The sequence below is a fragment of the Diceros bicornis genome, chromosome 28, assembly GCF_020826845.1.
Source record: "Diceros bicornis minor isolate mBicDic1 chromosome 28, mDicBic1.mat.cur, whole genome shotgun sequence".
Lineage (NCBI taxonomy): Eukaryota > Metazoa > Chordata > Mammalia > Perissodactyla > Rhinocerotidae > Diceros > Diceros bicornis.
Window position 1 is genome coordinate 35386244 of NC_080767.1, and position 15055 is coordinate 35401298.

Genomic DNA, 15055 nt, shown 5'->3' on the forward strand with positions numbered 1-15055 from the left:
CAACGAAACAACAACAAAAAGCCTCAGCATCTCTCTTTTGCTTATGGAATAAAGTAGGTGCTCTTTAGCTTAACATTTAAGGCTTGCACAGTCTCACTCCAACCTATCTTTGGAGCCTTCACTCATGTGGCCCACGATCCAGCCAAACAGGCCTTTACCCACCATTACGCAGGCCTCTGGGGCCTCTCTGCCACTCCATGCTTCTAGAATGCCTTCTTGAAATATGCCTCTGCCATGTCTGTTTTCCATGCAGCCCTGCCTGATTCCCCTATGGGAAAGTCATCTTGCACTCGTTAGAACTCTGCAATTCTTTGCATTTCTCAATAGCACCTGTCATATTTTATAGTATAATTATTTGTGGACATTTCTTACCTTTTCTAATGGGCAAGGCTCATGGTTCTTTTTTTTGTTGTATCCCCAATGGCACCTACCTCACTTCCAGATGTCCATGTATTAGCTAGAACATCAATTTTGCTAAAAACCTAGTGTCTGATAAATTCTTTTTTTCTCTTCTTCAATTCTTTATATTACTTCCCAGTCTTTGTGTGTGTATGCACATGTACATGCCAATATACTTTTAAATATACTTTTCTGATTATAAAAGGAATACCTCCTCATTATAGAAAATTTGAAATATACTGAAAAGCACTGGAAAATTAAATTCATCTGTAATCCTACCACCTATGGATAATCACTATTAAGATTTAGTGTATGTCCCTTTAGTAATTAAATTTATATACAAAATGGGTTTATGTATTTTATTGTGCTTTGTTACTTAAAAAACAAAGTATAATCTTTTTGAAGACATAAATACTCTTCCACAAACAACTTTATCTCTTCCCACCCAAATCTCTTATTTCTTTTTTATGTCTAATTGCATTGGCTGTGATTCCAGAGCAATAGTAAATGTCATGGTCGCAGGCATCCTTGTCCTGGAGTTCCAGGTAAGTTTTTCAGGCAGTGCATGAGAGTTATCTTTTCTCAGTCATTACATATCTGAGAATGTCTCGAGTTATGCCTTCCACAAGAGCAACTTGGCTGGTTTTACAATTTGAGTCATCACCTTTTCCTCTTAAAACTTCACAATTTTGATCTGTTATTGTATTAGTTTCCTAGGCCTGCCGTAACAAATTACCACAAACTGAATGGCTTAAAACAACAGAAATTTATTCTCTCGTAGTTCTGGAGGCTATAAATCCAAAATCAAGATGTTGGCAGGGCCATGCTCCTTCTTTGAAGACTCTAGGAAAAAATCCACTCTTGCCTCCTCCAGCTTCTGGGGTTGCCAGCAATCCCTGACATCCTCTGGCTTGTAGCTGCTTCACTCCAGTCCCTGCTTCTGCATCCTATGGCCTCCTTCCCTGCGTCTTTATATCTGCATTTCCCTCTTTTCTCTTATAAAGATACGGGCTATTGGACTTAGGTCCCACCCTAATCCAGTTTGACCTCATCTTAATTAATTAATTACATCTACGAAGACCCTCTTTGCAAATAAGGGCAAAGTCGGAGGTTCCTCGTGGATGTAAATTTGCGGGGACACTATTCAACCCAGTACTGCTATCTTCTGCCCTTTAGTGTTCTGAAGAGAAGTCCGAGGCAGTTTAATTTATTTTCTTTCTTGGTACCTTTTCCTGCCTGGATTTATTTTTCAGATCTTCTTCTTTATTCTTTTATTTAAAAATTTTTTCTCATAACTTCTCTGCATGTTTCTCTTTTCCTTAATTTTGTCTAAAACATTGCATCTCTGTGATTCTTAGACCCAGGTCTTATGTCAGGGATGAATATTTCTTCTGCTATATCTTTGATTATTGCTCATTTTTTCCCCTTTAAACAGTAAGGAAGATCTTTTTCTCTGTCCTCTGTAACTGTCTTTCTTTCTCATTATTTTCATTTTGTTTTGTTCCTTTTCATTCTGGGAAAGCATCTCAAATGATGAACATGTTACTGTTTCTGTTTTCTGCAATGAACATTTTGCTTTCCTCTTCCAATGAGGATTGTAATCCTACATTTGCATTTTTTGGTCTTCTTTTTTTTTTAATTCACCTACGTCCACAGGCTTTATACACTTGTTCCAAAGATCATGCCTTCTGTCTTACTGAGGACAACAACTGCTTTTCTACAATTTTATTTTGGTTTCATAGTAAAAAATGGTGTGCTTCCTTTTTTAGTTTTCAGGATCATATGTAGCATTTTTTTCCTAGCTCCCATGTTGGTTTTTATTTTTTCTTTTTACAAAATCTTCAAACAAAAACAAAGAGCTATTCAGACCTCGTGTTTTTCAACAGACAGAATGTTTAACTGGCCCCCAGCTCTCATTGTCCTTCTGAGTACTGTAGCTTCTCTGAACTAAACAGCTGGATGGCTGGTGGGTGTGCAAAGCTCTCTGATTCCCAGTGTCCAGTTGGTGTTTATCTTGTAAAGCTCTGCTGGAGTGAGATAGGATGTTCCCCATGCTTGGCTTTTGGCTGCTCTGAACCAGTGGCTCCAGAATTTATATATATACCAGGGGCTTAGGGAACTATAGGTAGCAGTCCGGTTAGAAGAAGAGTATTAACGTTTGCTTAAGAAAGTGCCATCTGTCTAGGTTAAAGAATGGGGTGGAGATTATGAAGGTTAAATTTCTCCCCACCTGCAACCACACTTTGGTGTGGCCAACTGCTTGGCGTATTGACAAAACTATACTCCCCAGGATGCTCTGCAACCAGGAGTCTTCCTGTGTCTCTCCCTACCTATGGCACTTTGCTTGTGAAGACTGCTATTCTAAGATGGACCTTCTCTTCCTCCTTCTCTGCTTCTTGCCCAGTGTTTTCTTGGAGTTAAAAAGTGATGCTAGTATGGCTGGGGCTACCTAAAAATGCAGTACTGTGCAGTAAAAGGATGACTCCCAATGTTTTATTGTTACTCTTCATATAGATCCAGTGTCTCTTAGCCAAAAGAAAATGGTGGTGGGAAGTATAAAGTACCCTCCAACTTTCTGTGATGCCCCCAGATTTGCTGTTTCAGGCAACAAAGTCAGTGACCAAATATGTTTCTCAGTTCTTCTCCATTGGCCATACAGTAAGTAGAAAATGTCCTGATGTTTTGGCCATAGGATGGACAGTCAGTCTTTCTTGAGACTCATGAATTGTCATCTTTTGTGCTGAATCTTCACAGATATTTTACTGGGAAGTTGAGTATCAGGGACTGCTAGTCAGATATTATTTTAATGAGGAAGCCAAGACAGATATATTTGGAGATGGAGGGTTAGATGACAGTACCCATCATTACATTTCTCAGTAAAATAGGTGGAAAGGTCATCTCTTAGAAGAAAAGATGTTTCTGGAGTGGTGACTTGGTGACTGACAAGTCAGGGACAAGGGGAGATATAATGGGGAGTAGAAAAGGAATGGATCAAAGAATTGTGGAGTGGTAGTAAAGACCTAGCCATGGCCAAGTAGCCTGGGCTTGTTATAGACTTGGTCGTATGGAAACTTTTCTGTCTGTGAACACAGAAGAGGAAGAGTGAGAGTTTACTTGGCAGGGGGTGATTGAGAGCTGGGACTTGACTTGGTGAGCTTGAGGAGAAGTCAGCAGTACACAAGACTTGGTATTGGTAAGTGCAGCATTGGCGTGATTAACGACAGATCCCCACCTAGAATGTATACCAAAAAGAGCCAGAGTGGGTTATAAGCTAGGTACTATGATGACAAAACTATGCCAGTGTGAGTGAGAGCATGTTTGGGGTCTTAGTAGTGGATGGCATAGCCATGAAGTCAAGTGAGCTTATTAGATTTGAGAAAGCAGAAGAACATAAGCTCAAAGACGTCAGATAGATCACTATGATGGATGTTGAGTTTGCTGAGGATGTTGGCCAGGGATGATGATAATAAAAAGACTGAGCCCAGATCCGAGGCCTTGGTGGTTCTCCTTCAGCCAACATTTATTCTCCTGGCTGGAGAATCTTGTAACCAACTTGGGTGTTCTGACATGCACCCTGGTGCTCAGCACTCCAGCTGCCCAGCCCCCCCAATCTTTTCCCTGTCCCTTGGCACAGGCGGAATAGGATTGAGGTGAAGAGTAGGAGGAAGAGAACATCTCCTCTGGTCCCTGCACCCCTACTCCCTTGCCTCTTCCTCTAGGTTGTGGAAGTGAACTGAGAGTGACCAGGAGACAGGACCCAGGAGCAGCACTCACGAGTCAGGGGATGGCTCATTCTACCCATATTTAGGCTGTATCTCCCCCACCCCCTTTGTTTTGATGGAAACATTTAAACTTTCTTTCATCCCTTCTGAGCAGTATTTCTAAGTCAGGTATGTGTGTTTGTCTGTGATTTGCATATATACATCAAATGGGTCTTCCTGACCAGTATTTGAAGTTTTAAAAAATCTGCTTATGTTGGAAATCATTTCTCAAAGTTCCTGTACCTCTTCCAGAATAAATTGCATTATAGCAATGAAACCTTCTCCAGCTGCCCCCGGGCAGAGTTAGTCTCTCCAGCCTCTGACCTCCCCCAGCACCCCGTACTTGCTTCTGTTGTGGCATTTAACCAGGTTGTGTTGTGATTTATCTGTTTATGTGTCTAGCTCTCTCTCCCACTAGGCTTTATGCTCCTCCAGGGCAGAGATGATGTTGCATTTGTTGTTATAAGTCCAGCAGTTAGTAAAGGCCCTGCCAAATAGGTTCTCAATAATGTTTGCTAGATAGACAAATGTTTAATAATTTTATTTATTTATTTATTTCCCCCCCCAAAGCCCCAGTAGATAGTTGTATGTCATAGCTGCACATCCTTCTAGTTGCTGTATGTGGGACGCGGCCTCAGCATGGCCGGAGAAGCGGTGCATCGGTAGGCACCCGGGATCCGAACCCGGGCCGCCAGCGGCGGAGCACGTGCACCTAACCGCTAAGCCACCGGGCCGGCCCTAGACAAATGTTTAAATAGAGCTTCCAAGAGTTTAAATGCAGCATTAAAATGGTTTAATCATAATAACAATAATACTAATCAGAGCATTTTATATTAATCATTATCTTCTTCTTATTATTATTATTGTATATTAGATTAGTATAATATATATTTATTGAGCACTTCCTATGTCCAGGCACTATTCTAGGCTCATTACATATTTTATATTATTGAATCTTCTCCACAAGCCTAGAAGTGGCTACAATATTGCCCCCATTTTAGAGATAAGGAAACTAAAATTTAGAGAGGAAAAATTGAGTGATTTGCCCAAGGTCACACAGCTAAGGAGTGTGGAACTGAGATTTAAACCTGATCACGTGGACGCCAAAACCCACACTCGTAACCACTCATTTTAAAGAGAGGAGATGGGCCCAGCCCCGTGGCCAAGTGGTTAAAGTTCTACATGCTCCACTTTGGCAGCCCAGATTCACAGGTTCGGATCCCAGGCACAGACCTACTCCACTCACCAGCCATGCTGTGGCGGTGTCTCACATACAAAAAATAATAATAATAAAAAATAAATAAAATGAAAAATATAATAAAGAGAAGAGATGATGGGGGGCTACATCTGAAATGTTTTTTTTACTACATAGACTTTTTGAGATTTTTTTCTAGATTAAAATACTGTTCCTGTGATTTATATACCTGAATGCCAAGTACACACTGCACAATAAACAGAGATCGCAGGGAATCCTAGCACTGATTTAGAATAGAAACAGACACCGGCCCAAAGAAACAAAGCAATTAAGTACAGAAGAAAGAGCCTTTTGTTTTGAACAATTATGTAATTGTATTAATTTAGGAAATAGTCTCCTTTAATTGCCTGTAATATTAAACTAATAATACTTTTATTTACAGTAGTTAATGAATAACATTTTATGCTTCCTGTTTTTTATTTTTTTCTTTTAAATTAATTAGTTAAATCATACAAATGGATATTATTGCTTGGTTATTACTTTTTTTCAGAAATAAAATATTGAATACATTGAACACTGTTTAGTGTTAAATGAATCAGCTAGTTTAGCTGAGATTAGACCAAAGCCTCTACTCAGGATGTTAAATTCCATGAATTTCCACCATTTTCAGTGTATTTAACTAATTGAAGGAGTTTCAGCCAGAGAAACCGATTTGATCTTGGTCACCAGAGTTGCATCAATGTCCAGCACGTCACAGTCCTGTCCAGTAGAACTTTCTGTGATCTGCGCTGTCCAGTATAGTAGCCACATGTAGCTATTGAGCACAAGAAATGTGATTAGTGCAACTGGGGAGCTGAACGTTTTTAATTTTATTTTAGTTAATTTAAAATTAAATTTAAATGGGGCTAGTGGCTACTATATTGGACAGTGCAAGAACCCTAAAGGAATCCCTCCCAGGACCTGGCAGATACTAGTCAAATGATCATTTGATTTGCCTTTTCCTTTTTCTCTCTTGGACAGTCTTCCTCAGCACTGGTCATTTGGTGTATAACCAAGTCAGAGATGTTAGACAAAATAAAGGAAAATAAAATAAATATCCTGTCCTCTTTTCTTAGTATCACTCATGTAAAATATATGTTAGCACCCTTTCCCTGAACTTCTGCACCGAAACGAATACAAAAGAATTCTGCTACTGCCTTCTTCTCTATGGAAGTGCTCCTCTGCGTTCCTGTGAGTGCACATGCGCTGTCGTGTTTGGGGCGGGCCCTTCACCTCTCAGAAAACCCTCTGAGCCACGGCTCCATCTGTGGGGTGGTGTTCTGACAACTTCTTCAGTTCTACAAATAGTTATTGATATATTCAGATTTCTTTCTCTTCTTAAAATAATGAAACTACAAAGTTTCATATAGTGTTCTCTCATGCTTTTTAAAATCTCTCCTTAGCAGTTATATTTTCTTTGTTATCACTCTGCATGTCTGTGTTTGTTCTTTGCTTTTTAAAATCGGACTTGCTGGTAATCTCTTGGATGTGTTTATTGATTCTACTGTCTTTTTAAATCTATAATTTCTGCTCTGATCTTTTATTGATTCCTTCTCCCTGCCTCCCTTGGGTTTATTTCATTGTTCTTTTTTGTATCTTCTAGAGGTTAATGCTTACTTCATTGTTTTTATTCTTTCTTGTTTAATAATGAAAGCATTTAAGAATATGAATTTTCTTGTAAATGTAGCATCTATAACAATACATATTTTAGTATGTACTGTTCTCCCTGTTGATGTATGAATAGCAGCCAACTTTAGTTTTCCTATTTGACCCAAGAGTTTTTTTTAGATGTATATTTTTTAATTTCCAAAAATTTTTATCCTTTTGACACTAATTTCTCATTCAGTTACATTATGCTAAAGTATGATTTGTTTCTATTTTATAGAATTTATTCATGCTTGCTTTCTATCCAGTATTTGATCAGTTTTTAAAAGTTTAATAGGTGTTCTTAAAAGGTGTATATTCTCTGTTTGCATCTTGATAAATTCAGTATATGTCTATTAATCATGCTTATTAATTTTATTATTTGATTCCTCTATAAATCCTTACTAGTTTTTACCTTGACCTATCATAGAAACATACTAAAATTTTCCATCATAATTGTAATTTTATAAACTCCTTCTATTTATAATAATTTTTGTTTTATAATAACTGTCTATAGTTATTATAGTTTAGGAGAGAGTAGATCTATTTATCCATGTATTATAACCTTTTTTAATTTGATTTTTTTCTCCTAAGTTCTACTTTCTGATTTTATTATTCCTTCACCATTTTCTTTTTTATTCCAACTTACCACAAGTATTTTTTACTTTGCCTTTATTTTTCATTATTGTTTTATTGTATTTAATATGTGTTTCTTGCAGCTAGTTGGATTTAATTTATGTTTCCAATCCTTGAGTCCTTTTTCTTTTAATAGAGGAGTTATAACCCATTTATGTTTATTGAAATGTCAGTGCTGTTCTCTCCGTTGACCTCTAGGAGGAGTTCCAGGCTCCCCTTCACTCCTTCCCTTTACCCCTTTCCCTCACTCCATCCTTCAGGAGTGCAGAGCTGGATTGATCAGATTAAAAAATATCTTACTGTCACTGAACTCCTGGGTAGGCAGAGCTACTTTTGCAAAGGTCAGAGCACACATGAGAATGTCCTTTTTGGACACTTCTCCCAGAAGAATAACAAAGCACCAGATGTGCTGCTGTGTGAAAAGACTGACCAACTCCCTCCTCTCTGCTGGCTTTGGAGTGGTAAGATCTCAGACTGCCTTGCTCTCTACTTTATTTCCAGACCTTTCAGGCCAGTCTACCTTAAATAAAGGCATTCTCTAGTTGTGGTCTAGCTCACTAATAGGGAACCTTACCAGAGAGAGCAGTTGGTCTAGGGAGTGATTTGGTTATTCTTGGGTTCTTTGTACAAAGAACATCTTAATAACACCCCAGTCCATTATGCCTTGCACTTTCTCCCAGATATGTTCTCTGTATTTTTGATAGTCATTTTCCTCTATTTATCTCAAATTGATATTCTAATTTACTCTTTTGGGGCATTTTCTTCTCAATAATTTTTGGTTCACTGTGCTCACTGCATTTCAAAATTTAGGAACCATGCTTTTCATCTGAAAGCTGATCACAGATTGTTCCATTTTCATGGATCCAGTATCCTCCCAAATTATTACAATAATTAGAGATTGCCTAAAATTTCCTTGTGCTTTTTGCAGTAAGTATGTTTCATAGAACATTTTTTCTCATACCTCAGATCCCTTACCACATTTTAAATTAGGTTCAATGATTTTTCTATTTGTTTTTCCTTATAGGGTGTTTTAGTTGGCTTAGAATGTCAAACGCGGTATAGAACAGCAGTTTTTTTCTCTCTGACATCCAGCTAGGTATTCTAAGTCGAGTGGCTCTGCCCCACATGTTCAGGCTCAAGATGAATCCACTGTCTTCAATATGGACTTCAAGGTTTCTCTGGTCATTGATGTTCTAGGCAGTGGAGAGGGAAAGACAAGTGGGAGAGGCACTTTCTCTCTCTAAAAGGCCTAGATCTCTATGTGCCACCTAGGACTTTGACCCACCTTCAAATGGAGGGAATTAAGTCAAATGGCCACCTTGAGGGAGATGTGGTCTAGCATGTGTCCAGCTACAATTCTGTTACTGTGGAAGATGGCAAGAATCCATTGTGGTGGCAGTCAGAACTCTGTACCAGGTAGGAAGAGTTAGGAGAGAGAGCTTCTAGGTTATGAAGTGTTGGCCATTTAGATGGGTTCTGGTAGATGTTGTGTCGCTCCTGAGTTGAATCTTCCAACAAAGGGAAGAGTTTAGATTTTCAATAGTTTTAACTGGCCAGATAAGAGGTTTATGAGGAATAATGGAAAGAAAACTACTGATAGAAACAGCTTCTCTGCTGTCTTAAAAGGATTTTTTTTCCTGCAGTGTTATTGTTTTCGTCCCCTAGTTCACTGGAGCACTGTCTCCTTTCATATCCTAGTGTACCAGTTCTTACCAGGCACCAGGCACCACGGCACCCTCTGCTTTATTTAGCCAGCTGCCCGAGCCAGCCATAAAGTTGCAGTCAGGGCAGGGGAGCTCTGGAGCTGGTTCTGGTTTCCAGAACTGACATAGATTTTACCCCCAGGTTTATATTCCTTGGGTCATTTCAATGGGAATTGGCATTCATCTACTCACATATTTCTTGTTCGATAAATATTTAATGAATATCTATGCTGTGTCAGGCAGGTGCTTAGCTTTGGGGAGGCAGTGGGGAAAAAAGCGTAGTCACCGTCTTCGTGGAGCTTAGCAGCGGGGACTAGAGGGAGTGCATGAGGAGAGAGAGGCATGAATCAAGTAATCACGCAAAGAAATGTAAATCACAGCTCTGAGAGTGCTCTGAGAACTCACAGTGGGATCATTTTTGCAGGCAGTGAGGTCAGTGAAGTCCCCTACAGTGGGGACTGCAGTGACACTGAATGCTGAGTTCATTAGGGGAAGATGGGAGAGGAGGGCCTTCCAGGCAAGGGAGTACCCATGTGTGCACGTCCTTGGTGGGAACAGGTGGGGGTGCTGGGATAGAGGTGAGACTGTGAGACAATCAGATTTATAGTTTGCTGAAATGGCACGGGCTGCATTGTGAGGAGTGGGTTGGAGAGAAGCAATGGTGGGTCAATGTACAGACTAGTTAGAAGGCGCTTGCAGTCATCCGAGTGAGAGAAGACAGTGACTTGGCTGAAGATGGTGATGATGGAGATGGTAAAGGTGATAGAGTTAAAAGTGTTAGCCTGAGGCCTGAGTTTAGTGTCTATGGGTTTCATGATCATAAGTTCAGAGGGAGCTAAATTCCTCCTAACCATCAAATCATTAAACGTGTTCTTCCTTTCTTCTTCTTGAACCTTTTAAGCAAGATAAGCAATAAGCACCTTGTTCTAATATCAGCAAAGGAAAAGGGCATTATTGCCTATGCCTGGCAGGGTCTGGAGTATAGTGGTAGACATTTCATTTGTATTTGTTGTGTGAATGAATGAATGAATGAATCAGTGAATGACTATAAGCTCTTCTCCCATGCCTTTGAGTCCTGGATGAGACTAGCTATAGTGAGGACTCTGTCTACCAACCTCTAATTCAGGGGTGTGAGTGTCACCCTCTCTCTTTATATACCCATGTCAGACATTATTAACTGTTTGCAGCTCTCTTTTCTCGCCAAGTCCAGATGAGACCTCAGAGTGCTTCTCCAAAGCCCTTGAGGCAGCCTGTACCAATAACACTTGACTTGAAAACTATTTGCTATTCCATCTGTTTTAACAGTTAGTAGAGGCTCACAAGCAAAGAAATTGACACTGAATCCTCTATACTTCCCCTGTGAAAATGGCCGTGACCCCGGGATACCTAAATTCATCTTGTTCTCATACTTTAGAATTGGCCTCTGTAAAGTTAGGAAACAGTCCACAAGATCCCTCACTTCTGACACCAACTGCAGAGTTCGGGAGTCCCCAAGGCCACTCTCAGGTTCTATAATTTGCTAGAAGGGGACTCGTGAACTTATTCAAAGATGTTAAGCTCACTTATGGTTTATTACAGTGAAAGGATACAGATTAAAATCAGCCAAGAGGGCCGGCCCCGTGGCTTAGCGGTTGAGGGCGCGCGCTCCGCTGCTGGCGGCCCGGGTTCGGATCCTGGGCGTGCACCTACGCACCGCTTCCCCGGCCATGCTGAGGCCGCGTCCCACATACAGCAACTAGAAGGATGTGCAGCTATGACATACAACTATCTACTGGGGCTTTGGGAGGAAAAAAATAAATAAATAAAATCTCTTTAAAATCAGCCAAGAGAACAGACACATGGGACAGAGTCTGGGAGAGTTCCAAATGCAGGTTCCGGTTGTCCTCTCCCAGTGGGGTCGTGACAGCATTAACTCCTCCTGGTAACAGTGTGACCGTTCACGTGGAGTATTGCGAACCAGGGGAGCTCACCTGAGTCTTGGTGTCCAGAGGTAGATCTGATACCGTGTGACCCAAAGCCCTCACCACCAAATCGCATTACTGTCCTGTGTGGCTGAAAGTCCTCAGTAAACAGACACTCACGTAGGACATTCCCAGGGCTAGAGATCACCTCCCGGGAGCCAGGCGCAAAGGCCAGACCTCTCTTTGGGCAAGGTCAGATTGTTTACCACACATCCTCTACTGCTCATTCAGTTTACCAGCACTGTAATGATCTGATGCCATAAATAGCTAAACATATACATAAAAATCTTCTTTTTATTTTTTTTATAAATTATTTTGCAAAATAAAGATTAGGTATAAGAGTTGCATCTTATCATGGATATTCTATGGACGATAGGTGGGTAGGGTAGTGGTTAGGTGAAGATAATGGGCTTCTGGAGTCTGACTGCCTGTGTTCACATCCCAGGTCTACCACGTACTGGTTATGTGACCTTAGCTAGTTCTTTTACCTTTCTCTGCCTCAGTTTCCTCGTTCATAAATGAGAATAATAATAGTACCCACATTGTGTTGTTGTTATGAGAATTAAATGAGATAATACATATTAAGGCACGAAGAGTGCATGACATATAGAAGCACTCAATAAATATTAGATACCATTATTTTTATATTCATCATGGAAAAAATTTATCAACCATTTTTGAATAGTTTTTCTTAGGCAAATTTGTTCATTTTCACACCTTCATATCTTTGAACACAAGTTAAAATATGAGAGAACAATCTTTCTTAAGAAATTATGTATCTGTTTTACCTGGTAAGTCCTGAGTTAGAGTGGTGAGTGCCCCTCTGGGCAAGTGTGTTCTAATGAGTCTGGGATATGGAAATTGTTGGCAGATTTTTGCTTAAATTGTGGGCAGGTTTAAAAGGTTAAAAAAAGACATGTCATTTTCCCAAATTGTGACTGAGAAATCTAGAAGATTTGGGAGAAAATAAGTGAAACCTTGAGTCAGTAATTTTAGGACTGATTTGCTGAACCCTAATCTCCTTTTCACTATCTCTTGCTAGCATCGAGCCCCTTGAAGACTGTCTGTTTGCAAGCATCGCATTGCCAGAGCTGAAATACAGTCTGCCTGCCTTGGAAGGGACTAATTGGCCTTTTGGAAACTGTTTAAAACTGAATGAAGCACAGGAGCTTTCTGTGATGTTGGTAGAGCCTTGAGTTCATGCCAGCCATTAATTGTTTTTTAGGCTTTGCTGTGAAGGCAGCTGAACTTGAGACTTGGCTTTTGGTTTTGCCATCTGTGAGCTGCCCTTGGCCACGTGTGATGTGTGTTGAGATTGTTTCTCCAGGGAGCATCACCTTAATGTTTGTCAGTATTGGAGTATAATTAAATTTAGATTTGATGCTCTTGTTTTGCACTCTTGTGGGCTAGGTGTTCCTCACTCTTCAGCTCGTAAAGACTGTGGGAGCCCACTGCATGTGGACTTGGGCAATAGAGCTTCAAAAAGACGGTTAGCTTCTAGGCTGGGCCCTCCAGCTCTTGTTGGATTTGGCTTACTTATAGGACAGACACAGACAGAAGGGGCGTTGCAAATGGTGACCCAGCTACCTAACTGAGCGCTCTTTTGTCCCCTAGCTCATTTCCAGCGATGCTGATGGAGCCATCCAAAGGGCTGGAAGATTCAGAGTGGAAAATGGCTCTTCAGATGAGGTAAGGAAGCCTCCCAGTTCCTGTATTGTCACCAAGCACATGATTATGGCGCCTGTGATACAGCAGTGAGCAGGTTGTGATCCTCATTACCCAGAAGACTTGCCTAAATGGAGCCCAGGAAGGGGTAACTAGAGCTCTTCAGAACTTTGCTTGAAGCAGACGTGAAGGGGAAGTGTCATTATTCTTTGTATGGAAGGTGCTATTAATAGGGTGACACATACCCTTTAAAAGATTTATAATAAAACCAGGTAGACTCACAAAATGGCACCAAAGACAAATTCACAGCACGACACCCTTTGAGAATGGCCCCTGGAATCCCAGCTCTTCCCCTCTGCCAGGCTGGCCCGCTTGGCACTGCCATATGAGCAATATCAGGGACCAGGAGAGAGACGCAAAAAATTACTGTGATTACAAAATGTCATCTTCTTCAGAGAAGACACCAAGAAAGGAGGCGATTACTGTCCACCACTCCTCGGGCCCAAGCCCTCTTTCTGGGCTCTCCTGGTCTTCCTGACTGCAGGCCACAGAGACTCCTAGTGCTTTTCTTTCTTTTTTAAAAGTTCCACTGCCCACTCTATTCCTTGGGATCTACCCCCAAAACTGCAGAGTGCGGGGTAAGCCCCCCAATGTTTTTCTTCTTCATTGCCTCTCTGAGAGGTTGCTCTTCATAGTGCTTCAGCACCCCCAGCTTTGGAGTCGCGCAAGCCTGGGTTCAAGTGCCAGCTCCCCCACCTCTTAGTTGTATGACCCTGGGCAGGTAACCCTGCCTTTCTGAGCCTTGGTTTCTTCATCTATAAAGTGGAAACTGTCTTAGGATTATTGAAAGGATTCAGCGAGCTAAGCCCGTAAAGCTGTTAACACTATGCCTGGCATATTAGTAAGCATTCAGTAAGTGATAGCTATAATAGTAATAATGGTTATTGTTGTTGCCATAACCAGTGCTGTACAGCCAGCCTTGCCCTCCTGACCACCCCCTTAATCAAATTCTTGGTGAAGGGCTATGGATTTAACTTGAAAGGCTACAGCATTTGGGAAGTTGTTGCTCATCTTTACGTTTGGCCTTAACTTCACAAACCCATTCACCTAGACATGGGGGCAGTCCATTTCTCCATGAGGCAAAGGGGCAGTCCCATCTTGGGCTGGACTCCTGGACAGGTGCCCACATACTTCTGGTCCAGAATGATGTCAACTGACCTATATAGAAAAAGGAACTCCTGGGGAAATTTGCTTCTGAAGCTTGGAAACAGCCCTCCCCAAATGGCCCAGCTCCTGAAATGAGACAGTCTTATCACCACAGACTCAGGCAGCCAAAGTTGTCCCCGGAGCTAAGTCAGGAGCAGAAGCATTGAGTCCTCATTTTCCACTGCTCAGAAAGCCAACAGCCACCATGCTGATTTTCTCCTTTGAGAACCTGAGTACCAGCGACCCCAGGGATTGCTGTACCTCAAGACATCCTTCTGCTACCAAAATTTTGCAGAACTTCAGCCCAGTCCAAAATGAACAAACTTTTCTTGACTTTCCCCATCCCACAAAAACACTACTCTGGCCACTGCCAGGACCAGTGTCTAGAGGAAATCCACACCTCCTGGGAAAGACATAAATGGAGTTTTCACGTGGTCCTAAGATCACCGCACACTTTGGTCCTCAAACAGTCTTCACCTGGTAATGTCACCTGGCCCTGCCATATGCCAGAGGACAAGTTCTGGGACCTGGTCAGGGGTTGGAAATCACCTATGGAGGATTATGGTCAGGAGTGGCTCTAGAGTCAGGCTGCCTGGGTTCAAACGGACTCGACACCTCACCAGCCGTGTGACCATGGGCAGTTCACGTACCATCTTTGGAAACATTTAATTGATTTCACAAATCATCGTGGTCTCTTGTGTTCAATACACAGTCCTATCTCAGATTGCTTCTGTGGGAAATATGATATCAAGGCCCAAACACAGTTTTCAGTTTTGTTTCTACCAAAGCCACGGAGCGTGAGTGCTCCGTTGGAGTGGCTTGGCTGGGTTTTATATTGATGGTCTT

General features: G+C 41.3%; 1 protein-coding gene across 1 annotated transcript in view; it reads left to right on the top strand.

Moving 5' to 3' along the window:
• Positions 1–15055, top strand: part of GARNL3 (GTPase activating Rap/RanGAP domain like 3) — a 152626-nt gene that overhangs the window by 49759 nt on the left and 87812 nt on the right. Inside the window, exon 4 of the mRNA XM_058524085.1 lies at positions 12953–13027. Coding sequence (XP_058380068.1) covers positions 12953–13027 — 75 coding nt within the window. The remainder of the gene's footprint in view (positions 1–12952; positions 13028–15055) is intronic.